Below are 26,999 nucleotides of genomic sequence, written 5' to 3'. Positions count from 1 at the left end.
TGTACATGTCAAAATGTGGTCACCCCAGGCAGTGGTGTGGACCTGGTACTTCCTGCACACGCTCCCAGCTTGGCTCAGAACAAAGCAACCCTCTCCTGGCATATTGGGGTCACAGAGCCGATTCTGCACACGTGCAATGACCTGATCGGTGCACAGCCTCACAACTAACTCAGGGAATCCTCATGCAGGGCTACCTATCGGACCTCGCTCCTTCCAACGCTCTTCTCTCCCTCACAGGGCACCCTGGTCTTGGTAAGCAGGCAGGCGATGGTGCTCCAGGATTCAGAGCAGGTGATCTCGGTGTCCAGGATGATGTCCTCTCACCGAGCAGGAAGACTAGCAGGCCTTTGCACCTAGTCCTGATCACATTCAGAAGTCTTGCAGAGCTTCCCTTCCTCATACAGCCCATCTGGCTGCTTGGCAGATGACACAGTTTTGGGTCTCAACCTCCCCTTCTAATAGTCCTTTTCCAGAAACCAAATGTGATTTAGGGTCTTAGTCTTTGAAGTTTTATATTGGGATTCTGCTTCTTTTGAAGTGGACATATTTCATTTTCTTCTTTCCTCTGAAAGTATGTCACATTATGCCTGACTCCAAAGTTGGTTGAAGCACAGCACAATTCATTGGAGTGACCAGAGTTCACACCTTGATGTCAGCCACATTGATATGCACATCAAAATGTTAATCCCGGGTTGCCAGCTCTACTCTTTATGATTCCATTCTCAGCCCCGTCTCCCTTCTGAGATCTGTCTTTGGCCCCTTCCTTGTGATCTATCACTGAATCAACGAGCAAACTTTTGAAGTGTAATGGAAGAATCATTTCCTCTGTACCTCCAGTGTGTCCCACCCCGCACACAGGAATGCAGCAATACACAAATCTGTCTGAAGGGATTTCTCTATTCTTTATGTCCTCACCAAGCAGACCTGGGCCTCCCAAAATGGAACACAGGGTCTACCATATAATATACCATTGCAGGCCCATTGCACTCAGTATTCATTCCCAGCACCTTACTGCACAGCACTGTTACTTCCATGTATTGCACCATTACAGACACAAATACATTCAGTAGACACGTTAAACCTGGGTACACTGTTCAGCACTGTAGCCTTTCTGCATTGTACCAGGATGTGCTATCTTAAAAACACACACTCAGCATGTGCGTGCGGCACAATACTTCTCCCTTCATGTATTGTACTTCACGTAAGTACACTTACACTCAGCACATGCTTTCCTTGCACATGCACTGCTCTATTCCTGTACTAGACCCTTCACAGGCACATATACAACCAGTGTAGAGTCACTACTCCTGCATTGTTCAGCCCTTCCACATCAACCTGATGTAGGCCAAAAATAAGTTAAACACACAGCAGTGGAACTTTCAAAAAGGTGAGGGAGCCTTTAGGACTTAGTCGAATGACAAAGGAAAAAAAGGACCTGTTCACTACTGATCACTACATTGTATGCTGCCACCACCATGCTTGTGCTGCTTAAATCCAAGTAGCCTTCCACCACTTTGAGCGCAGCACTTTAGGTGCCCCTTCTGATCCACCAAGACCGCAATCTGTGAGACAGTCCTATATCATGGCACACACGCATGATCCGTGTTCGCCTATGCCAAAAATTCTGAATTACAGTACAAATGGGCTCTCAGGGCAGGAGTACATGTCACTTATCATGAAGAGGATTTATCCGTCAGTGGGTCAGCCCAATTCAATCATTGGCTAACATCAGATAGAGACTTCTAGCCGCAGATTCCTTACCTTAGAATATTCCCTAGGTGGCCGACTGGATCCGGAGATATTTGGTTAGCAATACCTCTGTGCGCCAGTAGGTGGGGTCCTTCGGCTCCACATGGTATCATTCGTGCCGGAAGTGATGTGCGTGGTCTCTATATAAGCACCACCCCAGAGCACTGACATCAGTTATTTTTTTTCCACAACAGTCAGCACGCATTCGGAGAGGGCTACCCCAGACACCAGACTTTTTGTTTGAAGATTTTTTAGCCTTTCTCTCCTGGTGTGCAAGATATCCACCAGAAAGGCAGGTTTTAAACCATGCTGCACTTGCCACTGACAGAGGGACTTTGTTTGTCTTTGATGTCTTGCGTGAGATCACGATGCCAAGATATGCGAGGATTGTCACACCTTGCACCCCAAGGCGCTGAGTGAGCGGTCACTCAAGCTCCTCGTCGCCCAACGTTGATCAACTCAGCAATGCTCCAGATCTCGAGGAAGGTCCTGAGATCATTTGCAAAGTTGTACCCTGCGATCGTCGGCCCATTCCAAGTCATTGGGCAAGTCCCACAAAAATAAGAAGAGGTCTTCCACGTTGCTGTGCAAATCTTTGGACGAGTTGCGGGGCCGTTGGCACTCGAGGTCTGGCTCTGTGGTGGGGCCTGGGCAGCCTTCGTGAATGTCCAGGAGCTGGAGGGACCCCTGCCCAACTTAAAGAATTTTACTAGGCCATACACCTCATTTTTGGGATGCCCGACCTCTTTGGAGCTCTGGGTATTGGAGGGGACCATAATGGTTTTCCGGCAAAGGGATCACCCTCTGCGCTAGTCGGGCCCCAGGGATCTACTGCCATGACGCCTAGTGGTGGCACCGCCCCATCATTGAGCCCAACTCTGATAGAGTGCCGGCCTGACTTCATCCAACGCCAGTTTCGGCACCAACCGGGGGCAGACTCCCCATATCTGGGCCAGTGCCTTATTCTTGTGACAGGTCTGGATGATGAATGGGAGTGGTCTGTGGACCCTTATGGTAACTAGCTCTTAAAAGACCACGAGGACACTTGGTATGAGGATTTGGTGGATACCAGTGGACAGGACACCTCCCCAGATACGGGCCTGGTCTCCCCTACTGTGGCTACGATGAAGGGCACCACAATGGTGGTGAAGAGGGTGGCTAAAGTCGTGGACCTTACGCTACCCTCAGTGGCAGTCAAGCCAAATGTTTTAACGAAGATGCTTCAAGTGGTAGTTGCCCCCACCGAACCATTACCCCCATTTAATGAAGCTGACCGACTGACGTCCTACTCTGGGATTGGTACCACGCCTTGCACAGGGGACTCCTGTGCATAAAATTGCCCTGCACCATCGCCCCATCCTAAAGTAACCCAGTTTCCTCACCTAGCACTCCACACCGAAGAGCTTTATGGTCCAGTCCTCCACTTCGGAATATAACCCTGGCACATTCCATACCACTCCACCGGATAGGGAATACAAAAGGCTGGATACTTTCAGGAAGAGAATGTTCTCTTCTGCCAACCTGGCACTGCGTCGGTGAGATATGATCTGGAACTCAGTTGCACAAGTGGTTCCCACAGTCTCAGAGGAAACATGAGCCATACTCTCTTAAGCATTTGCTGATGGGAGGGATGCAGCCGGGTTCACCATAAGATGTGGGCTGGACACGACAGACTTGCTCGGCAGAGCGATTTCATCATCAATGGCCCTTAGGTGCCACGCCTGGGTGAGAACCACTGGCTTTACGGGGAATTTCCAGGTTTCGCTAATAGACATGCCCTTTGATGGCTCCCATCTGTTCGGATAGAAAACAGACTCAGTGCTGGAGCACTTTAAGGATGGCAGGGCTACAGCTAGGTCCTTGAGCCTTTCTATGGCCCCTTGCCAACCCCAGTATGCCTTCTGCTCCTTTTGCGGCCACAGAAGGGGTTTTCAAACGCATCTCTACACTCTCAACCACTATAGCCAGAAAATTTCGCAATCTTTTCATGGCTGAGGACATGGTTCTCACGGACCATTTGGGACAGATAGCCAGAAGTATGGCGGGGTGGCGATCAGAGGTCTCAGGTCTACGGCGGAATCCATACTCCACATCTTTGGGTGAGCCGGTTTGCATTAAAAGTCTTTCTTCCTTCAATCAGAGGAAGGCTGATACAGGTATTCACGGTCAATACCACTGCCACGTGGTTTTGCAACAAACAGGGTGGAATGGGTTTTTGAACTCTTTGTCAAGAGGCTTTGCTTCTCTGGATGTGGCTGGATTGCTAGGGCATAGCTCTAGTGGTTCAACAACTAGCGGGCTCTCTGAACACCAGAGCGGATGAACTCAGCCATCTATGCCTAGTGGATCACAAATGGCTTCTCCATCCAAAAGTGGCATATGGTCTCTTCCAAGAGTGGGGAGATGCTTGGTTTGATAATTTTGTCTTCGCAGAAAGCACGCGATGTCAGCAGTTTTGCGCTGGCGTTTCCACAGTAGCTCTCACTCAGAAACAATTTACATCGAAAGTTGAGGTCCAGCCTCCTGTACGCCTTTCCGGCAATACCACTCCTGCCCAGATATCTCAAGAGCATCAAGAACGACCAGGCTCAAGTAATTTGTGTGGCTCCGAATTGGGTACAGAGAGTCTGGTATCCCATGCTGTTAAACATGAGCATTGGTCCCCCGATCAGGCTGCCTCTCCTGCAGCAACAGCAGGGTCTGGTTCTGCATCCAAATTTGTTATGTTATATCGATCTGTATAGGGCACTAATCACCCAAGATTCATCCAGGTGCTAGGGCTTCTCCATCCAGAGGTGAAGCATGGTCTCTTCAAAGTGTAGGGTGATCCTTGGTTAGATCTGTTTGCCTCCGCAGAAAGCATGCAATATCAGCAGTTTTGTGCTGGAGTTTCCGAGGTAATACTTTTTGTCTCAAGTGGAGGTCCAGCCTCCTGTGCTTCTTTCCCGCAATACCACTCCTGCTCAGAGTCCTCAAGAACTTCAAGAACGACCAGCCCCAAGTAATTCTTGTGGCTCCGCATTGGGTACAGAGAGTCTGGGATCCCAAGCTGTTGAGCAGGAGCATTGGTCCCCCGATCAGACTGCCTCTTCGAGAGGATCTTCTATCGCAACAGCAGGGTAGGATTCTGCACCTGAACCTGTTATGTTATCTTATATTGATTTGTATAGAGTACTAATCACCCGAGATTCATCCAGGTGCTTGAGCAGGTGTGAGGTGCCAGGACTTCAACTTCTAGCGGAACTCAAGAAGTGAGTAGGAGACTCTGATCTGTTGAGGAAGGTTGTTCCATGTCTTGAGTGCCATGCAGGAGAATGAGCGACCTCCAGTTTTGCTTTTGCAGATACAGGGAATGTGTGCGTTTGAGGCAGAGTGTAGGTGTCTGGTGGGATTGTGGAAAGATTGTGCAACTGTTCAGATCTTCTGGTCCTGTGTTGTGTAGGGCTTTGTATATGTGTGTGAGAAGTTTGAATTGGCTGTGCTTGTGAATGGGGAGCCAGCGAAGCTTCTTGAGGTGCGGTATAATGTACGTGCGGCATGGGAGGTCAAGTAGGAGTCTTTCAGCAGTGTTCTGGATAGGCTGGAGTCTGTGCAGGAGTTGTTTGGAGATTCCAGATTAGAGAGTGTTGCCGTAGTCCAGCCTGCTGGTGATGAGTGCTTGCGTGATGGTCCTTTTGCTGTTCTGAGGCAACCATTTGAAGATCTTTTGTAGCATGCATAGGATGTGGAAGCAGGAGGTGCACACTTTGTTGACTTGAGCTGTCATGTTGAGACTGAAATCTAGGATGATTCCTAGATTTCCTGCTTGGTAGGTGTTGGTCCTAGTTCAGACAGCCACCAGTTGGAGTCCCATGGGGACATCTTATTGCCAAAGACCTGTATTTCTCTCTTGTCAGAGTTGAGCTGCAGGCAGTTCCCTCACATCCAGTCTGCTACCATGGTCATACGTCTGAAAACACTTTGTCTTCACGCGTGGAGATTGGATAGTGACAATTGACAGCTTTCAACCTTCCGCCCAAAGTCTGCAATGCTATCTTGGCAGCCAGGTGTCCCTCCACCAAGACAGTGTATACCTGCCATTAAAGAAAGTTGTGAAGATAAACATGTTGACCCCTTATCTGCAACCCTTTCTCAGGTTCTCTTGTTTATTCCTACCTTAGCTCAGCTAAGGTAAGGTTCTGCTTTGGGCATGTTGAAAGGTTATCTTTGTGCCATTTCAGCATTTCGACAGCTGCCAGATTAGCTATCTCTTTTCAAATCGCTTCTAAAAGGTCTTCAGCACATGTTCCCACCAGTGCCTTTTATTATGCCCCAGTGAGACGTCAACCTGGTTCTCACTTTTTTTGATGTGTGCTCCCTTTGAGCTGCTCCACAACTGTCCACTCAGACTTTTGACCCTCAAAACTGAATTTTTAGTGGCGATAACATCTGCCCCAAAAGTCAGTGAGCTGCAAGCACTATCTGCACATCCTCCTTACCTTAACTTCTACCCAGACAAACTGGTTCTTTGAACTAGAGCATCCTTCTTACTGAAGGTAGTCACTCCTTTCCATGTAGGCCAGTCCATCACTTGGCCTATCTTTTGCGCCTTCACCTCACGTCTCTGAAAAAGAGGATAGACTCCATCAGCTGCACCCAAAAAGGGCATTCTCATTATATCTTGATCGTACTTATGAGTTCCAAGTGAACGATTATCTCTTTGTGGGGTATGTCAGAGCCAAGAAAGGGAAGGCAGTGCAGAAGGGGACCATCTTGCGATAGATAGTTCTCTTCATCAAGATCTGCTACGCAGTGGCCGAAAGCAACCCTCTAAGGGTGTGCACGCTCACTATACCAGAGCCAAAGTTGCGACCACTGCATTAGCCAGCAAAGTTTCTGTCCTGGATATCTGTCAGGCAGCAACATGGGCTTTCTTGCACACATTTGCAAAACACTACTGCCTAGTCATGTCCAGCGTGACAGTCATTTTGCCCCTACAGGACTTTTTAGTGTTATCCATTTCGCAGCCCCAACTCTGAGGCGGTATTGCTTTAAGGTCTACTGTAAGGTAAGGAATCGGCGCCTAGAAGTCTCTATCAGATGAACAAGTTATTTACCTTTCCTAACGCCTTATCTAGTAAATACTCTATGTAGCTGCAGATTCCATACCAACCCTCCCATCCTCCCCACTCTGCAACCGGAGAATAGTGTTAAGGTTTAACCCTTCTAAGGACCCTAAATTCGCACACCAGTTGTCGGTATTCCTCGTGGCTCTGCGGTTGTGGCGTGGAAAGTCTCAAAAGAAACTGATGTCAGCGCGCTGGGTTGGTGCCTATGTAGCCACTGCGCATGTCAAATTGAGCTTACAAAACAGACGCAATTAGTTCACAATATGCCACTGTACATGTGGACATTATATTGTATATGATTTAACATTAGGAACATTCAAAAGCACTTATCTTCATTGTAACTGCTAACAAAATGAAAATATCAAAGCTGTGTCCACTATCCATTGTAATTTAAACATTTTAGCGTAACAAGCAGTGCATATCGAAATCGGTATAGTTGTGATGTAAACCTCCAGCTGTGAAGAAAGAGTATTTTTTGAGTGAATAACCTATGTGTTTTTCCAACATTTATTTGTGCCTTTCTTTGGCGGCAGGTGATGACTGCTCTGTCTTCAGCCACGACCTTCCCAGCTACATCAAAGATAACTTTGAATCTGAAAAAGTCACAGACGTGAATTGGGAAGTCATTCAAGGCGGAATCATCGGGAACGGCTGTGGCCAGCTGGCGCCATACGCCCATGGAGACTCGTTGTACTTTAATGGATGCCAAATAAGACAAGCTGTTTCTAAACCTCTGGATCTCACCAGAGCAAGGTATTATATTCATGTGTGCAGTTAGAGTGGGAAGTTGATGGATTGAGACCGCCAGTGCTTTTAAGTAGGATGAAAAAGGTGTGGGGTGGTGGTCTTTAAAAGGGGTGTGGCCAATACAATTTAACTAGGAATCCTTTCAGAAAGGCCTGGCCTATTTAATTTAGGAAATGGCTTAAAACATGTGAACTAAGCATGTGGCCTGTCCGCGACTAGTATTTAGATGCCTCGCTGTGAGTTTTCTGTTATTGCATCAAGATATATCACACAATGACGAACATATACCTAAAACAAGCATTTACGAGAGTTTAAGCTATTGTCATTTACAATGTTTTATAAGGGACAGCGAATACACTTAAGTGTGAGCACAGGCACACATGAAAGTACTCAGCACGAGGTGCATTGAAAATGCCGGTTAGGGCTGTACATCCTGTTATTGGTGTGTACTTTATCTGTCAAGGATTGAAAGCGGAGTTATTTTTATGGTGCATTAAAATGTTAATATTTTTTTGTCTGTCCTTCAATGTATTTTAAAATTGCCATTTACTTAAACCTTATCTTTGCTGTAAAAAAGTACTCATAACACCAGCAGAGTACCTATTTGTCAATCTTTTTTTTAAAATATATTTAGCATTTGAAATAAATCTTTAACACACTTAGATAATAAGTAGCTGAATATGCTGTGCTTTGGCCTGGCAGACTCAACAATGCACCTTCATTTTATATTACAGCAAAATTATGTTTGTTCTTCAAATTGGAAGCATTTCGCAAACAGACAGCTGCAATACCAACTTGAGTGATGCTAATACCGTCGACCGAGCAGTACTTCTCCAATACAGCGTCAACAATGGCATCACATGGCAAGTAATTGCCCAGCACCAGCCGAAGGACTTCATACAAGCCCAGAGGGTTTCGTACAATGTTCCTCTGTAAGTACAAATGTACAAAGTTTCAACCAAAACGTGTCACCATCTTTCTGGGAGTAGCTCTCTTGTTGTTACCATGATTCACCAGGGAATAATGAAAGATAGTCAACTTAGACATATGGGGCTGAATTTTATAACTGTTTTGCACACCAAGGTGCATATAAAATCCATTTACACCTGAAAAACATGATGAGTTGAATTTTAGGAAAGACATTGTACCTGAATCGGAAGAAGGTCTACTAGTATGGCAAATGTTTTGCCATTGTAAGTTTAAAGTTAGGGATAGCTACTTAGGTGTTTCTCAGGAAGGTACATTCGGAAATGTGGTAAACACACACAAAGTTGTACCTTTCTGGATGTTCAGCAACATTTGCATTGGATGTTTTTCTTAAATTCCAATCCTAAAGTACTCAAGCTGAACTGAATTTAGTGGGTAAACGAAGGGCGAGAAATCCCAAGGCACCCTCTTATAAACAGGGAATGCTGAGAACAGTGTTTCTTCAAAGAACTGTATCCTTAAAAGGATGCCAATATATCATAGGATGTAATTTAAAAACTCAAGCTGAAGGGGGCCTTTTTCCCTGGTGCAGCGTTCATTCATTGACATTCTCTCATTTTGTTTATAAATTTAACAAAAGAAATGAAGAAAAATGGATGATCATTCCTCCTATTCTGTATAGACGTAGGTTTTTGCCAAAGGTTTGAGAAGTCAGGAACTCATTATAGCATAACAACATTTTCTTCAGGTTCTACAGCTAGTCGGTGTTCCAGACTGGCAAGCCACCCTTCGATATGGGTCATGCATAACCCATTCTCCTGATTTTGTCCACAGGGAGGCCCGAGTGAAAGGTGTCTTACTACGCTGGTGGCAGCCTCGCCACAGTGGAACAGGTCATGATCAGTGGGCATTGGATCATGTAGAGGTCGTCCTGTGAGTATCTGATACCCCTCATACCCATTTCAAAACCTTTCTGAAATCCCTGCAAGATGATCAGAAGCATGGATCTGTAAGAACGTGTCCTTTCCGGGAGTCTCCTTTCTTCCACTTGCAGCGTTTGTTTCCCAAATGTGATGTAATTGCATGCTGTCTGATCTGGACACCAAGTCCTTGCGAGCTATATTACTTTGGCCAATGCATTTGGCAAAGCCTCGGTTTCATTCATGTACCAGTAGGTGTGGTAGGCCACTGTTTGAAGCCCTCAATATATAGCTACAGTATTTGCTCATGTGTGGCCTGTCTCAAGAAGACTTCATGCTCTTGAAGGCTTACAACACTATAGATCCTTTTTTTCAAGCAGTCATCACTGAGTGCCGTTACATTTGCAGCTGAAACTTATCCCAATTTTCCTGCTAAAGAAACTGGATCTCAATTCCTATTGGAGTATCTTCTCTTTCATTTCCTTTCATTCCTTTATTAGACTTCTACAGAATGAAGCAACGTTTAAGATATTTAATAAGGTTCTAAGACGACATGATAAGAAGACTGCAATTTGCCTCCATAAACATATAGAGGCACGATGGGCAATTTGATGTACTTTGCAATATCCTTTTTTATGTACATGGTTATGGGGATATTGTACTTTGTAATGCAGAGTACCGCAATGAGTTCACACATAGCAGAGAATGCAAATTGTTTAAAATAATTTCCTCATACAAAATCACAATGCTTTGTCACAGCATACACCTCTTTGTTAAGGGATCTGTGCAGCATTGATCGCGTGCAAACCCCAGTGGCTTGTAGACTGCACACAAGTTGCCACCTCCACTCAACCATGGCTCGCAATGTTAAGTATGCTTCCTTATTAGTGCCTCTGGATCATTTATTCTTTATGGTTGACGTCCGAGTCATACTATCCTCAGAGCAAGTGTAGTGCTAATACACTCCTGTGACATAGCAAAGATATCTCATGTCAAACTCAGCAGTCACGCTTTGTGGGCAATAAACATTGATTTGTGCCACAACATGTACACACTTTAGAGTATTTCTCCCTTCCCTTTGTTTGCGTAAAAAATGAGTGCTATGAGAATTTTGTAACAATAGTATTAGCTTCTGGTAACTGGATCCCAAGCTAAATGTTCAAAATAACATTTCTTATAAATTGTGGGGGAAATTGACTAACACTTAGGGTCAGCTTTGCGACACAAAGGTAAAGCCAACCCATTGGAAAGAGTTGTGTTGGGATTTTCTTGCCAATGCAAAACCTGATTTGCGTTGGAAAGTTTCATATAAAGTAACACAAAGTAAGTATATGCTCTACTTTGCATTCTGTAGTCTAAGGTTTTAGAAAAAAATTATTTTCTCAAAACCTTTCCAACCTTGCAGTATAACTGCACTGTACAGCATAAATGCAAAGTGGAGTAAGCATTAAAGGATAGTTTTTGTACTGGAAGGGTCTGGCTTCAGTGCAAAAACTATGCTTGACAGAATGTACACACCCTTGCACTATAGTGCAAGGGTGTTTGCTTTGGTGCATGGCAGCCTGAAGTACACCAGCACAGAGAGGGAAGAAAACTGCACCATATCTCTGTGGATAGATAGTCAAAATGAGGCTAGAAGACCCAGCTAGTGAGAAGGTAATTGGAAACGTATCTTAGGCAAGGCGAGATAGGAAGATAGCAAGTGTTGCTGAAGTAGGTGTTGAGAGACCTAGACCTATATGAGAGTTTCAACTTTAGAACATATCTTTGCATACGTATGTAGAAGTGTTAGTAGTGGGTAAATATGCACAACAAAGGAACCCACCACGAATGCAACAAATTGACAGCCATCATTTAAAAAGAATGTACATTCTAATTTATAAAGTAGAGAATGATAAAATCAGATCCCTGTGAGAAAACCTTACACAAAGAATGCAACCTGTAGATTTTGGTTTCACTCTCTACTAATGCACACTAAAATAGAACTATTTAATAACATCGGACCCACTATAAAATTTGGTTGATACCAAGAATATTGGTATTTGTTTAAATTAGACCAAAGTTTTTTTGATAGATAAGAGATAGAGAAATAATTTCATGCTGAATACAACCCAATTCCAACCTAAAATTACTACACAATTTAATTTGATGTGAGAAATTGGCTGCATGGAAGGATAATTCACTCAAAACCTTTTAGAACCTTGTTAGCAAAAGGAATGGGGATATGCATATCTTTCCTTATAAGGCTGTGCACGTCTCACCGTGTTTTCAGATGACTCCCTTGCAGGTAAGTAATTTCTCAACCAGACTTTCTATCACTTCCTTTGAGTAAAACTTATCAGGTGCATACATTTACATTTACAGAGTGACGCATTCTGCAGGTCCTGCCTGGGCCCTTGCCTTGTTATCTCATGATGAATATGTGTTTAGCAAGAATATATCAGAAAGGTTTCCCTGTGACTCTAGTAATGCCTCTCCGCTCCTAGAAAATTCATGCAAATATAACTCTGACAACAGTTGACTCTGTTCTTCCTGACTGTACCTCAAATTCCAAATAGATATCTCAGCACCTTTTTTGTGATGGATAGTTGTCTGTTGGTGATGTAGCATTCACCTGCCTTCTAGCACCTCAAGCAGCAAGGGAATGCAACAAATTGACAGCCATCATTCAAAAAGAATGTACATTCTAATTTGTAAAGTAGAGAATGATAAAATCAGATCCCTGTGAGAAAACCTTATACAAAGAATGCAACCTGTCATTTTGGTTTCACTCGCTTCTAATGCACACCAAAATGGAACTGTATTTCATAACATCGAACCCACTGTAAAATTAGGTTGATACCAAGAATATTGGTATTTGTTTAAATTAGAAAATTAAATTGTAACTTCGTGGTAGGTTCCTTTGTTGTGCACATGTACCCACTACTAACACTTCTACATGCGTATGCAAAGATATGTTCTAATTTTAATTTGTCGCTGTGATGCTAAAGTCAAAATTGTGACTACTGTCATCCTTCGTACCTGCTGTATCATTTCCTTCTCCTTTGTCATGTCTCACTGATTTGAAACAGCTGATTACTTCCAAACTCCATATTCATTGTTATTGTTCCTACTGATTCACACAGTGGGCTCCAGATTACGATACAAAATCAAGTTCTAGACTTATTCATAACTGTAAAACAAAAGCTGCTAGAGACTGCTAGTCATTTTTACTGGTGGGGTGGGGGGAATTAGAAATTATCATGGCAGATTACTACATTGGTTTCTATAATTTTTAATATATTAAATCATCATTATATATAATCTACCTACTATCATTCCAGTGCAGACCTACCGAGCATACAAAATCATTACCATCTTGAAGTTAGTCATTTAAAAAAAAATTTTTTAAATGTATTCGTGGGGCCATATTATCAAGGAACAGCGATAACATTATCGCCGCTTTAGCAGCAGGAAACTGCCGCTAATGCGGCGATAATGGGCTTTGTAATAAGCCCTTGTGAATTCCCATAGAAGCCCAGGTTCTGCTGTGAACCTGGGCTTCTATGGGAATTCTCAAGGGTATATTATCAAGCCCATTATCGCCGCTTTAGCAGCAGTTTCCTGCCGCTAAAGCGGCGAATATGTTATCGCCGTTTCTTGATAATATGGCCCATAGTGTTTCAAAAGGTGAGAACATGAGCACCAGGGTATCAGAGCGCTTTACAAAGAGATCGCCGATGAGGGTTACCATACAATAGGAATACAATACAACATCTGTCTACAATGAATCCTCCTATGATAGAGGCTAACATTCAGAGGGGGCATGGCCTAGCAGCGCAGGCTTAAATGTTTCTATTGGAGCAGTTTCAAAGCTGATTTCCGTATGGCTGATCACTATCTGTAGTGACACAGTGAGCTGAAAAGTGATGGACTTCAGTGCAACTCAGAGTAAATGCGAGTGACTGAAATTAATTTCAGTATTTCAATCAACACTGTTAGTTTTCCTAAGTCAGAGCAATCAATACTCACTATATGCAAATAAGTTTAGCATTTTAGTAGTCATTCACAACATGATTTAAGAAGCATGTGACCTAGGCTAGGCTTTCGTAGAAGAGGATACATTAGTTTCAATATGCAATTGAGATGTTGAGATATCTACATTTGATAACAGTGACATGCTATCTTTGTATCTCTCAAAATGACATAATTCACTAAGTGCAATTTCGTGGATTAACAATCTTCACATTAGATGTATTTCGCTGGAGCAACATCACATTAGCAATATGTGCAGGCTATATGCTAGAGCCCAACATATATTGGGCACTGGTCCCACTTCATTGCCTCTTCAAAGGATATAGAACTTTTCAACCAAGAGCTGCTCTCCCGCAATAAAACACAATCGCCTACCTCTTACTGAGGCAGTATCACATTCCAGGTTTTTTTTCAAGTGTTTTAACTGTTGTTTGTAGTAAACTAAAGGGGCATTATTGCTAGATTTCACTATATGTCTCATTATTATTGGGTTCTTCAGCCATTGATTATTAAAACAATTAAAGGCATAGTTCCCCAAATATTTGTTTTAAAAAGGTGTCAGAAGAAGTACTCTCCGTTGAGCCTTTCTTTGAGGTGTATGCTGCATTGGGAAGATCAAGGACCCCTTTAACATGTTTCATGCTTAAATGCGCTCATTTCTAAATAGGTCATAAATCAGTTCAATTCAAGTGTGTCTATTGTCCCAGCTCTTAGAATCTTGCTCGCATTTATACAGAGCATCTTTGACAAAAAGGGTTGGCCTTTCTGAAAGAAGAGCTAGGCCCACAAACACGTATATTTAAAAATGTATGTCTTTCACTAAAAATATTTCATTAACTTTAATTCCCTTAATTAATTTGTATATCATTTAATTCTAGCTTATATTTCTTTAAACATTTCTTAATTAGGTGCACTGTGTTAACCAAACTGTGAATGCTTTTGACCTATTGGAAATATTTTTAATATAGTTTTAATGATTAATATATCAAAAACTCTGTTACAATGATTTATACAAAATGCCACATTCATTACATTAAATTGCGTGAATAATTTATACCTCAAACATCTGCAGTATTCAACCTGTAGCAGTAACCCTCCTTGCTTATATGCCATTTCTTTATTCAGAGGCTTTAAGTAAGGATCATGTTATGTTATGTAATGTGACTTTGTAGAGCATGGCTAATCACCCACGAGGGTATCCAGGCACTGAGCTGGGCAGCCCTGAGTGGGGAGGAGGAGATCATGCCTGTTTTGTCTGGAAAAGCCATGTCTTGAGGTTTCTTCGGAAGTCCATGAGGGAGGGGGAGGTCTGAGGTGTTTCGGGAGGTCGTTCCAGGTCTTGGCTGTGCGGTATGAGAAGGAGCGTCCTCCGCTTCTGCTCTTCTTGATGCAAGGGTGGTGTGCTGTTGCCTGGGAGGCAGATCGAAGGTGTCTGGTGGGTTGGTAGAAGTTGAGGCACTGGTTGAGGTAAGTTGGACCGGTGTTGTGGAGAGCTTTGTAGGCATGGGTGAGTAGCTTCAACTTACGTCTTTCCTGGACTGGGAGCCAGTGGAGATTGTTGAGTTTTAGAGAGATGTAGTTATTTCACTGGATGTTTAAGATGAGTCTGGCGGTGGCATTCTGGGTGGTTTGGAGTTGTCATAGGACATGGGCAGGGATTCTGATGTAGACGGTGTTCCCGTAGTCAAGTCTACTTGTAATAAGAGCCTAGGTGACCATTCGTCTGGTGTTCAGTGGGATCCACTTGAAAATCTTGCATGGCATTCACAGGATGTGGTACCATAATGAGGAGACAGCGTTGTTATGTCTGCTCATAGAGAGGTTGGTGTCCAGGATGATCCTGAGGTTCTTGACTTTATTTGAAGTGGCCGTTGGTGGGCCAAGTTCGGAGGCCCACCATAAGATGTCCAGGGGGACTGGTTGTTGCCAAAGATTAGGACTTCGTTTTTTTCTGTGCTGAGCTAGAGGCAGTTGTTTTTCATCCATGCAGCAAAGTTGCTCATGCAGTTGGCGAAGTTTGCTGTGGCGGTGCTGGTTGAGACGGTAAGGGAGAAGATGGGCTGTGTGTCTTTGGCGTAAATCCAGATGATGTCTGCAAGAGGCATCAGGTAGACAGTGAAGAATGTTGGGCTGAGCAACGATCCTTGAGGGGCTCCACAGATGAGTTCCTTGGGTTCTGAGGTGTAGTGGGTAAGTCTAACTCGTTGAGTTCGGTCCTTGAGGAAGGAGGAAATCCACTTGAGGGCTGGTCTGCAGATACCCAAGTGCTGAACCTTTCTGACTAGTGGGAGACTGTATCGAAAGCTGCGTAGAGGTTAAGGAGGATGAGTGCAGCCATTTTGCCTCGGTCAATGATGCTTCTGATTCCATCTGTGGCCGTAATGTGGGCGGTGTCTATGCTGTGGTTGGTGCAAAAACCTGATTGAGAGCTGTCTAGGAGTTCATGGAGTTTTAGGTGGTCTCCAAGTTGGATATTGATGGCTTTTTCAATGACTTTAGCTGGAAAAGGCAGGATTGAGATGGGCGTGTAGCTGCTGAGGATGTTGGGGTATGCTGTTGATATTTTCAATAGGGTGTTGACTTCTACATTTTTCCAGAATGATGGGACAGCGAAGGGGGTTATGGAACTGTTGATAGTGGTGAGCACGGGGGAGACAATGGTTCTTCCATCACTTTTTTACATATTGTAATAATCATTCTGTTCTCACAATATTGACTTTGATATCAAAGCCTGGGCCAATATAACATTTAGTAAACTTATTCAAGAGACATTATAATTCACTGCGCAATAAGTAGCTCAGCTACCTTAGTCGGAAGTCATAGCTGTAAGAGATGAGAACGGAAAAACACATTTTGTTTGTCTGTCATGTTATATTTTGGTCATTATGTGATTTAAACCCAAATGGGCATTTTTCCTAGATTCAAACCAAAAAGAATATGTTTGTATGATTATTCAACAATCTCTACCTTTAAATATGTATTGGCCAATCTCAAGAAGTTTAACTTCTCACTTTAGTCTTGTCCTTCCAATGCATCCACGAGAAAAATATTTTTCTCCATCTAGAAACTTCTTTCTTTATGCCCCGGTAAAGTTTGACACTGTTTCTTTCCCATCTCAACCTGGAAAAGGATTTACGGAAGCCCTTAGTTGATGTAAATCTCCAATTGTTTCCAGGATAGCAAACATTTGGAGTGGATTGTGCAAATGCTCACAAATTATTATGTTTATGGTTGCAAACAAACTCACAAATCTGACCATCCCTTCTAATACTTACTTTTCACCTCTTGCAAGGGAGTTACATGCATATAACTGTACACTGAAGTGGTGCACAATTATGCTATAGTAAATAGATTTAAAATTGCATAGTATCCTTTTTAGAATACCAAGCCAGTGTTAAACAGCCGTTTCCAAGTTTACGATAATAATTGTTAATGATGAAAAGGTTTTTTGTGAAATGGAGCCCCTTGGAGTTGAGAGAAGATTTGACAGGTTGTTACGCAGTGTAGTAGAAATGTGATAATCCCACTATTTGGAATGAGATATATGATTAGCAACTGTGCAAAAAGAAAGAATACTGGTAGCCCCAGAAAGGTAGTGCTATGGAATTGATAGTAAATGTTAGACCTGTCAGCCCTAGGGTGGTCTTCCTCCCAACGTTTTGCCTTCCTCCTTTATTTTTGTGATCTCATTTTTGCTGGCCTTGGGACTCTGGGCACGTTACCACTACTAACAGGTGCTAAAGTGCATGGGCTCACTCCATAATGCATGGTAACATTAGCTTATCCCCCAATTGGCATATTTGATTTACTTGTAAGTTCCTAATACAGTGGCACTACATGTGCCCATGGCCTATCAACAACATGCTACTAGTGGGCATGCAGCACTGATTGTGCCACCCACTTAAATAGCAATTTAAACATGTATCAGCCCTGCCATTGCAGCCTGTGTGTGTGCCATTTAAACTGCCATTTCAACCTGGCAAAATAGACCTCTGGCCAGTACAAACCTTCCTTTTAATACATATAGATCACCCTAAGGGTAGGCCCTGGGCAACCCAGAGGGCAGGATGCAATGTATTTAAAACGTAGGACATTTACTTTTACGTTTTACATGTCCTAGTAGTGTAAAACTCTTAAATTCGTTTTTCACTATTCCAAGGCCTATCTCTCCCATAGGATAACATTGGAGGTGCCTTATTACATTTTATGTGTCATTTCCAAATGGGAAGAGATAACCAGTTCATGTTTGGTGTCTCTGGAATCACAATTTAAGATCCTAACTTATGGTGAGTTCAGATTTTAAATTGCAATTCTGAAAATGCCACTTTTAGAAAGTTGCCATTTTCCTGCCTTTTCCATTTAGTGCCTGTTGCCTGTCTCTGGTCACATGCCTGGGTGTAGCTGACAGTTGGGCTTTATGTATTCCTCCTAGACAGCCACACACACACTAGGGAGCCTAGGTGTGCCTGATGGACTGTCACTGGCAGTATAGGAGAGAGGAGCTGGGTACAGCACCACTTACAACTGAATAGGCTGTGTCCTGCCTCCACACCAAGGGCTGCATACCCCCTATAGTTAGTTTGGATCCAGGACAGGGAAGGCAGGATGCCAGGGGACTTCAAAGGGAAATCTCTAGAACTTCTGCCCCACTTCAAAGGCACAACTGAGTAGGAATGCTGGACCTCATACGCCACCACGTCAGTACACCTTTGGACCCGGGGATGCTATACAAGGAAGCATGATTGATGTGCTGCTGAAGGACTGCCACTCTGCTGAACTGTACTCTGCTGGACTACTGCTTTATTGTGCTGACCTGTTGCCTGCCACCTTCTTGCCTGGGTGAGAAGGACTGGGCCTGCATCTCTTGAACCTTGGACCCTGAGTGACTCCAAGGGCTAGTTAGTTGGCCTCAGGGACATAACAGGCTTCCAACGACCTTGTGCCTGCACTCTGCCATCTGTGAGTCTACCCTGACAAACTATGCCACCCCAGTCATGGACCATTGGAAGTGGGCTTAAGGTGCTTACCAGCCCATTTAGATCAAGCTAAACCAAGGCAGCTCCTCTACTCACGGTGCAAACCCGAGCAGAACTAATGCATCGCCACTGCTGCATGGAGTGGACCCACTGCAAAGACACACATCGCATCTCAGCTGTTTGGAACAGCTGCATCGCCCCAACTGTGTGACCCATCCTCAGCACAGGCCCTCGCATCCCTCGTCGATGGCAGCATCGACGCCGGACTCCACATCGCAACCTCACAGCACTTCAGAGCCGACGCATTGCCACAAACGCGCTCTGCATCCTCGAAGCTGGACTTCACATCACAAGCCCGGTCAACGGGATCCTTGAGGATGACACAGGCCATTGCAGCCTTGTAACATCTCGGAACAGATGTATTGCTTTGGCTGCGTGACGCATCTTTAATGCGAATCCTCACAATGCTCCACAAACCAGGATTTAAGTTACTTTGTTCAGCTGGCCTAACTGGGCCTCTGTAGCCGGGCTGCACTCCATCATAATCGACCTGAACTTGTGACTTTGGCCCGGTCCGGCACGACCAGTTATCCACAGTTGGCGCTTTCGTATTTTGGTGCTGTTTTTACTAAAACATTTAACATTGAATATCTCCAGTTCTACCAAGTGGACCAATTGGATTTTTGTCGTTCTAGTCTTGTTTTATTTATGGCACTATTTGTTTTACTCCGTGGTGGGCTCCTTAGGTGGTTTTTTTTCAGTGTGTTACTGTTTGAGGTGTTACACAAAACGTACACATTGCCTCTGTGTTAAGCCTGGCTGCTCTGTGCCAAACTACCCGAGGGTAGAGCACATGTTAATTTAGAGTTTGCTTGTGACATCACCCTGAGAGGAATTGTGGCTGCTGCTTAAGAAGGGGTTCATCCCCCTAAACTAGTAAACCAATTTCTTAAAGTAAAGAATGTGTAGCAAATGGCAAGGTCAGGATGTGTGACAGTATGACCATCGTTGTTGCCAGTACAAACACCCAATAAGAGAGAAGCTGACATAAGATTTTTGGAGCTGTTTGTTTCTTTAGGTTTGTACCCATGTGTATTACTTTAGTAAATCTGGACAGTGAGGTTAGCGCAGGAATAGCATAAACATCTAGTTATATAGTTGACATAAAGTATTTTCAGTGAAGATTGCTCAAATTAATTGATAACAATTCTGTTCACATACTCCCAGGTGTTCATTATCATTTATGCATTACATTGTAAAGTCTGCAAGCTAACCTTTTGGTTCAGAGAAGAAGTGAAATGAGAAGCAAATGTACCCAGCTGGCCTTTGTACAAATTTCGCCATTGAGTGACATGCTAAAACAAATGTAGTGGTCTTAGAACACAATCAACTAACGACTAGTTTCCATTTGTGTTCTTAAGTTAGGAGTGACTGGCTACCATGATGGCACAGAGGTAGATGAATTTGATAAGCATATACATATTAATCATTATAAGGTGATAGGTGTATGGTAATAAGTGAACTGGACAAATACAAGTGCTATCAAAATGATAGATATCAGATGAAGCATCATGTTGGGTGAACATTCACTACCTTCTGCTGAAGTGATGCAAGTCATGTTATCAACCCAAGAGTATCAGGTTAGCTAAGACTAACATAATCATCCTGGACAAAACTTCAATGTGAAGAATGTTTAGATTGGCTGGGACTTGGAGCCTGGAACATGTCCAGCAAGAGAGGCTGGAAGGGTTTGACTGGTATATTTGGTTCTTAAAGGACTTCAATTCAAGAGGGGAGTTCACGAGGAACAACAGTGGCTGCAGGGATAACTAACTCACTATTGAAGTGGTTATAGTCTGCGGTTGAGCATGAGTGGAAAGAGCAGCAGGACATGAACAGGAAAGACTGCTCATATGCAATGGTGGGTTATTTATTAGTGGCTGGCAAACACAGCAAACATTTTAAAGGCTATAATTACTATCAACAGGTGGTACTCCTAGTGAAACGTTGTATCCACTAAAATGTTGCATTGACTTTGTAGGGATTCTAGAATGCATCAAACTGCAAATCGTCAGTAATAAATAGCTTACAATGCCACCTCTTCATGTGTACTCTCGCTCAAGAAAGGTGGGCATATGTATTGCCCACTGACCCCTAGAGCCATCTGTTGTATTGAACCATGTAATTTGAAATGGCCATTCATTAGCTTGGTGGAGTCATGTGAATGATGAAAGGTGTGAGGTGACCAAGGGAATGAGCCAACTCTACTTCTTTAAGGAAAGAGTTCAGAACAATCAATTGGTTGATTTGACTAAAGTGATGCATGCTAATGGCACCTCTTTAGCAATTTACTGTATTACACATACTGTTCTCTAGGTTGCAGCCCAGGCCCAGACAGGCCTTTTATTCCACCAGGCATTTCCCCAGTGGGCTGAAGCCCTTGGAGGCAGGTTTTGAAAGCTCAAGGCCGCTCCTGGTGCCTCTGTCACTTTTCCCAGCTCCCTACCTCTCTAACAGGAGAGAGAGAAAGAGAAGTAGTAAGGGGGAAGGTAGAAGGAAAGCAATCAGAGAGGGAGAAGAGATAATTATTGGATGGAAAAAGATACATTATGTGAGGGGACCAAGGAAGCGGGCAGGTTTTAGCATTCTTTCCATGGCTGCTTTTGGTTCCCCAGTCTGGCCCTGTACCAGCCCATCTGATAGAGACTTGTAACCGCAGATTCCTTACCTTAGAATTATACCCAGGCGACAGACTGTATCTGGAATTTTTTTTTAGCTGTACTCCTGGGCGCCCTCCTGGGCGCCTTTAGATAGCGTTCGGCTCTGTGTGGCATTGTCCGCGCCAGACGTGACTTGCATGGTACCTATATAGATGGCTGACATCAGTTCTTTATTTCCATGCCAGTCAGCGCAGATACAGATCGAGCTACCCTCAGTCACTTTTTGACTGTCCATTTTCGAATTTATGTCGAAGTTTTTGGGAGAAGGACCCGCAACTTGTCTGTCCCTGGTGCCTTGAGCACAACCACCCCTCCAAGACTGCACCTCAAGGCCTTGAGGGAGTTATCCCTGAAGCTCTTTGCTGCTCGATGTGCAACACTGTGACAGTCTCGATCCTGGTCGAGAGCAAGGTCTGAGATCAGTTGTGGAGCCATTGATCTTCGTCGCAGTCAAAGTCATCCCATTCCAGTAAGTCCCACAAGAAAAAGAAGAGCAAGAAGTCAAAGTGCTTTTTATCTTCACCTCATCCGTTGAAGTCATCCAACAAGATGAGGAAGCATTGACACTTAAGGCCTGGCTCCATGGTTGAGCCTGTGCTTGGTCCGTCTCTGCGCCTCCCCAACTTTCTGGGAGCCAGAGCTACCCCCGCTCACCGCTGTAATTTTAGGAGGCCATGCACCTCATATTTGGGCGGCCCATCCACGCTGGTGCGCCTTTGGATGCCGCGTGTTCGGATGGGGCCCATACTGGTCAGCCACTGGTGGTTTGCCCTTAGTACCAGTTGGGCCCCTTGAATCCACAGATGGACCCGTACTTGCGCCAGTCAAGCCACCTCAACTTTCCCAAGCCCCGCTATCAATGCTATCTGTGCCACCGGTGCCCTTCAACAGCGTCATCCCCATTCTTTTCCCCAACTCAGACATTTAGTCGTATGGGCATTGTCTGCCACTGACACAGACTGGAGCCATGCCATTCAGGTCAGAGCCTATGCCCTATTCCTATGGGCTAGGACTTGGGAAGGAATAGGAGGAGCTCTGGACCCTGATAAACACCACCTCACACATCCTACCAAGGACACCTGGTTTGAGGAGTTGGCGGATGGCAGTGAACTGGACACTTCCCCAGATACTTGCTTGGTCTCTCCTCCTACCATGGCTATGGAAGAGGGAGCTTCATTTGCTGTGGTGGTGAGGAGGGTGGCCGAGTTCCTGGACCTTCAGCTGCCCTCCGTGGCTGTCAAGATAAACGTCTTGATGGAGGTGTTTCAACTGGGAGTCACCCCATCAGAAGCACTTCTCATGTTTAATGAAGCCTTCATGGACTTCCTATTCAGGACTTGTTCCAAGCTCTGCACAGGGACTCCTGTGAACAGGATACTTGCCCACCACCGTCGCCCTGCCCCAGGGAACCCCAGTTTCCTCACACCACACCCCACCCCGGAGAGCTTGGTGGTGGAAGCCTCCACTTCCCAAGTAAATCCTGGCACATTCCCTATCACCTCACCGGATAGGGAATCCAAAAGGCTGGATATATTGAGCAAGAAGAAATTTTGTTTCTCCAGCCTGACAATGCAGTCAGTGAACACAGCGCGCCATTTGGGCCGTTACTCCCACTCACTCTGGTATTCGGTTGTGCAGGTGCTGGTACCAGAGGAGGCCCAGGCAATTCTCTCCCAAACTAATGGTGACAGGAGGGATGCAGTTAACTTCACAATTCGATGTGGGCTGGACAATACCAACTCACTAGGCAGATCATTTTTTTTCGCCAATGGCCTTACAGTGCCACGCCTGGCTGAGGACAACTACTTTTCAGGGAATATGCAGGCTGCACTTATGGAGATGCCCTTTGATGGCTCCCGTCTCTTCGGGAACAAGGCAGACTCAGTGCTGGAGCTCTTCAAGGATAGCAGAGCTTCGACCAGGTCCTTGGGTCTTTCCATTGCCCTTCAGCAACCCCAATCCACCTTTCTCTCCTTTTTTGGCCACAGAAGGGACTTTCAGCCACCACAGCACAGTAGCTTCCCAGCCCCTGCGTGACTGAGAACACAGTTCCCACAGACCTTGTGGTTCAGGCAGCCAGAGTTTGGGCCAGTCCACAACTTCTTTCAGCAGCCATAGCCTCCAAGCCTCTTTAGTTTGCCCTCTGGCCCTAATGGGCACCTGGTGGGATGCAGGATACGCCATCACCTGCATCACTGGAGGTTGATAATAACCGACCACTGGATTCTCCAGATGTCTGAAGGGGCCACTCCCTCCCCTTCCTGACCACCCCTCCACCCATGCCATCCACTTGCGACCGGCTGATGGAGGACCATATTTCATTATTCTGCTAGGACGTGGTGGCTCTCTTGGCCAAGAGAGTCATAGAGAGGGTGCCAGCAGCAGATGTAGGGCGTGGTTCCTATTCCTGCATTTTTCTGGCGCCCAAGAAGGACAGAGTTCTTCATCCTATCCAAAGCCTGTGCCCTCTCAATTTCGTCCTGAAAAATAAGACATTAAAATGATCATACTCGCTCAAGTCCGGTCTGCTCTGGACCCAGGAGACTGAATGGTAGGATGCATACTTCCACATTCCTGTCCTGCCTGCCCACAGATGTTACCTGCAGTTCACGGTAGGTCACAAGCATTTTCAGTTCACTGTACTCCTCTTTGGCCTTACCAGCGCACCTCAGGTGTTCACCAAGGTGATGACCGTGGTTGCAGCTTATCTGCGGAGATCAAGGGTGCCATTCGTCCCTGATCTCGACGACCGGCTGTTAAAGACAGGCTCATCTCGGGCAGCCGTCTACCACCTCCAGACTACGGCGAACCTCCTGCACTCACTGGGCCTCCCTACAAAAGTGCCAGAGTCACACCTGACCCCTTCTCAGATGCTCCCTTTCATTGGAGATGTTCTGGACGCAGTGCAGTTTCAGGCTTATCCTCCTGAATGGCGAGTCCAGGACATTCAGGCTATGATGCTGATGTTTCAGCGTCTAACCTGGGTTTTGGTGAGACTGACTCTGAGGTTGCTGGGTCTCATGGCCTCCTCCATCCTGCTTGTGACACATACCCCCTGGCATGTCCGGGCTCTGCAGTGGGACCTGAAGTTCAAGTGAGCACAGCATCAGAGGTATCACTCCGACATGGTCCAGATCTCAGAGGTCACTGTGAAAGATCTCCAATGGTGGTTAACAAACCACGACTGGGTCAGTGGCAAACCCCTCTCCCTTCCTCAATCAGATCTGACAGTAGTGACAGATGCGTCACTCCTGGGATGGGGTGGCCATCTGGGAGAGGCGAAGATCAGAGTCCTCGGTTCTCAGGCGGAATCCGTACTCCACATCAACCTGTTGGAGCTCCGAGCGATCTGACTGGCTTTGAAAGCCTTTCTACCCTCCATTAGGGGAAGGCTATTGCATGTGTTCATGAAAGATACCACCACCATATGGTACTGAAACAAACAGGGTAAGTGGGGTCGTGGACCCTTCGTTAACAGGCCCTGTGTCTCAGGGCATGGCTAGAAGGTCAGGGCATTTCTCTGGTCATTCAACACCTGGCAGGCTCTCTGCACAACAGGTTGGATGAACTCAGCTGAAGATGCTCAGCGGATCACGAGTGGCATCTACATCCAGAGGTGGTGGAAGGTCTCTTTCAGCAGTGGGGAGAGCCTTGGTTAGATCTGTTCGCCACCACGAGAACGCACTATGTCAGCAGTTTTGCATGCTGTAGTTTCTAAGGCGACTCTCGCCCAGGCCTCCTGTACACCTTTCCGGCCATACCACTCCTGCTAAGAGTTCTCAAGAAGATCAGGAACGACTGGGCCCAAGTTATTCTTGTGGCTCTGGACGGGCTTGGAGAATTTAGTATCCCGAGCTGTTGAGCATGGCTATCGGACCTTCGATCAGGTTGCTCCTTCAGGAGGATATTCTATCACAGCAGCAGGGGAGGGTTTGCCATCCGAACCTGTCAGCGCTATGCCTTCATACGTGGAGATTGAGCAGAGATAGTTGACAGCTTTCCACCTTCCACCCAAAGTCTGCAATGTTATCTTGGCAGCCCGGCGCCCCTCCACCAAAATGATACATGCCGTCCGTTGGAATAAATTTGTGGCATGGTGTGCTGAGAAACAGATTATCTGCTCCCATTTCCAAGGTTCTTTTGTTTATTGTTACCCTAGCCCAGCAGTGCTTTACATTGTGCACTTTCAAGGGTTATTGATTTGCTATCTCCACTTTTCTGCGGCTTCCATGTCAGCCCTCTTTCTTCAGGTCCCCTATTGTAAATAGTTTCATTAAAGGTTTTCAGCAAGTTTCCCCTAGCTCCATTTGTTATGCCTCAATAGGACCTTAACTTGGTTCTTTACTTTCTTAATGGGCAGTCCCTTTGAGATGCTTCATTCTTGTTCTCTTAGGCTCCTCACCAACAATACGGCCTTTCTGGTGGAAATGACATCTCCCCAGAGGGTCAGTGAGCTACAGACACTGTCTTCTCAGCCTCTCTACATCTCTTTTTTCCCTGACAAACTGGTTCTTCAAACTCAAGCATCCTTCGTCACCCCGTTACGCGTAGGCCAGTCCATCACTTTACCTACCTTTTACGCTCTGCTTCATCCCTCTAAGGAAAAGATTTCACAGGCTGGACCCAAAAAGAACATTGTAATTCTACCATGACTGCGCAAAGCCATTCCGGGTGGACGACCAGCTCTTTGTGGGGTATTTCGGGCCAAAAAAGGGAAGGATATGCAGAAACGGACCATCTCCTGATGAATCGTGATCTGCATTAAAATCTGCTATGCATTGGCCAAGAAGCAATCCCCAGAGGGTTTGCATGCTCATTCTACCAGAGCAAAGGCTGCAACCACTACGTTAGCATGCGGAGTCCTGATCCTGGACATCAACCAGGTAGCAACATGGGCATCAGGTCCGTAGGGATGGGCACTTTGCCAGTTCGGTTCTACAGGACAGGGCTGTTCCCCTTTCAGGGCCCTAGTTTTACACACCAGTGGTCAATGTTCTTGGCTCTGTAATCCTGGCATGGAAAGTCGTGAAAAGAAACTGATGTCAGCACGCAGGAGAGGCGCCTATATTGGCAGTGTGCACGTCACTTCCAGCGTGGCCGACACCGCCAACGCCTCGCAGAGTCAAACAATGATCCAGTCTGATGCCTGGGAATATTTCTTTGGTAAAGAATCTTCGGGTAGATAGAGTCTCTACCAGATAAGGCGTTAATTAAGGTAAGTAACTTGTTCATCAACTTCTTCACGCCTCTTACCCATATCACCACCACAACATTGCCACCACACCAAGAGTAACATACTTGACCACCCTCAAGCATCCCTTACAGCCCAATTCTGAATTAGTTCACCCACTCTAAATTTCAAAAGTCATGCATCTGTCTTCATAGGTCCTTTCTAGTATGTAACACCCCAAAACTCCTTACTGACACGGAGCACACTCCAATCATAAACAACCCAGCTAACTCCAATCACCACATCTCCATCTTTGGCAAATACCACCTGTAAAGCTTTTAGCTGTAAGTTCCCACAATGTGCCACCTCCACCAACACAACTTTGAGGCGTCCACCAGACAAACTGTCACACTCTACCCACCAAACTAAGTAAATGCCACCGTCCACACCTCCTAATCATTAGCAACAGACGGCTTCCACAAATGTCCTCTTTGGAACTGCAGACAAGCTCCGTGCTGCACTTCATTTCCTCATAATGAGGCCTTCTTTATTTTATCATGTGGTACTAGCTCGGACCACCATCTAAACCTAAAATATTTATCAAATGAATAACTCAAAAACTCATCCGTAGCATATCCACGATTCAACGTTTTTCTAATCATATCCCA

General features: G+C 45.2%; 1 protein-coding gene across 1 annotated transcript in view; it reads left to right on the top strand.

Annotated features, from left to right (window-relative positions):
• The window catches only part of RELN (reelin), a 1,440,257-nt gene that overhangs the window by 1,380,109 nt on the left and 33,149 nt on the right, over positions 1 to 26,999 (top strand). The window contains exons 61-63 of the mRNA XM_085653954.1: positions 7,391 to 7,610; positions 8,339 to 8,536; positions 9,366 to 9,464. Of these exons, the coding sequence (XP_085510080.1) occupies positions 7,391 to 7,610; positions 8,339 to 8,536; positions 9,366 to 9,464 (517 nt within the window). The remainder of the gene's footprint in view (positions 1 to 7,390; positions 7,611 to 8,338; positions 8,537 to 9,365; positions 9,465 to 26,999) is intronic.

This window comes from Triturus cristatus, chromosome 4_1 (genome assembly GCF_964204655.1).
Source record: "Triturus cristatus chromosome 4_1, aTriCri1.1, whole genome shotgun sequence".
NCBI lineage: Eukaryota > Metazoa > Chordata > Amphibia > Caudata > Salamandridae > Triturus > Triturus cristatus.
The sequence above is the reverse complement of the archived record's forward strand: the minus strand, read 5'-3'. Positions and strand labels throughout refer to the sequence as shown.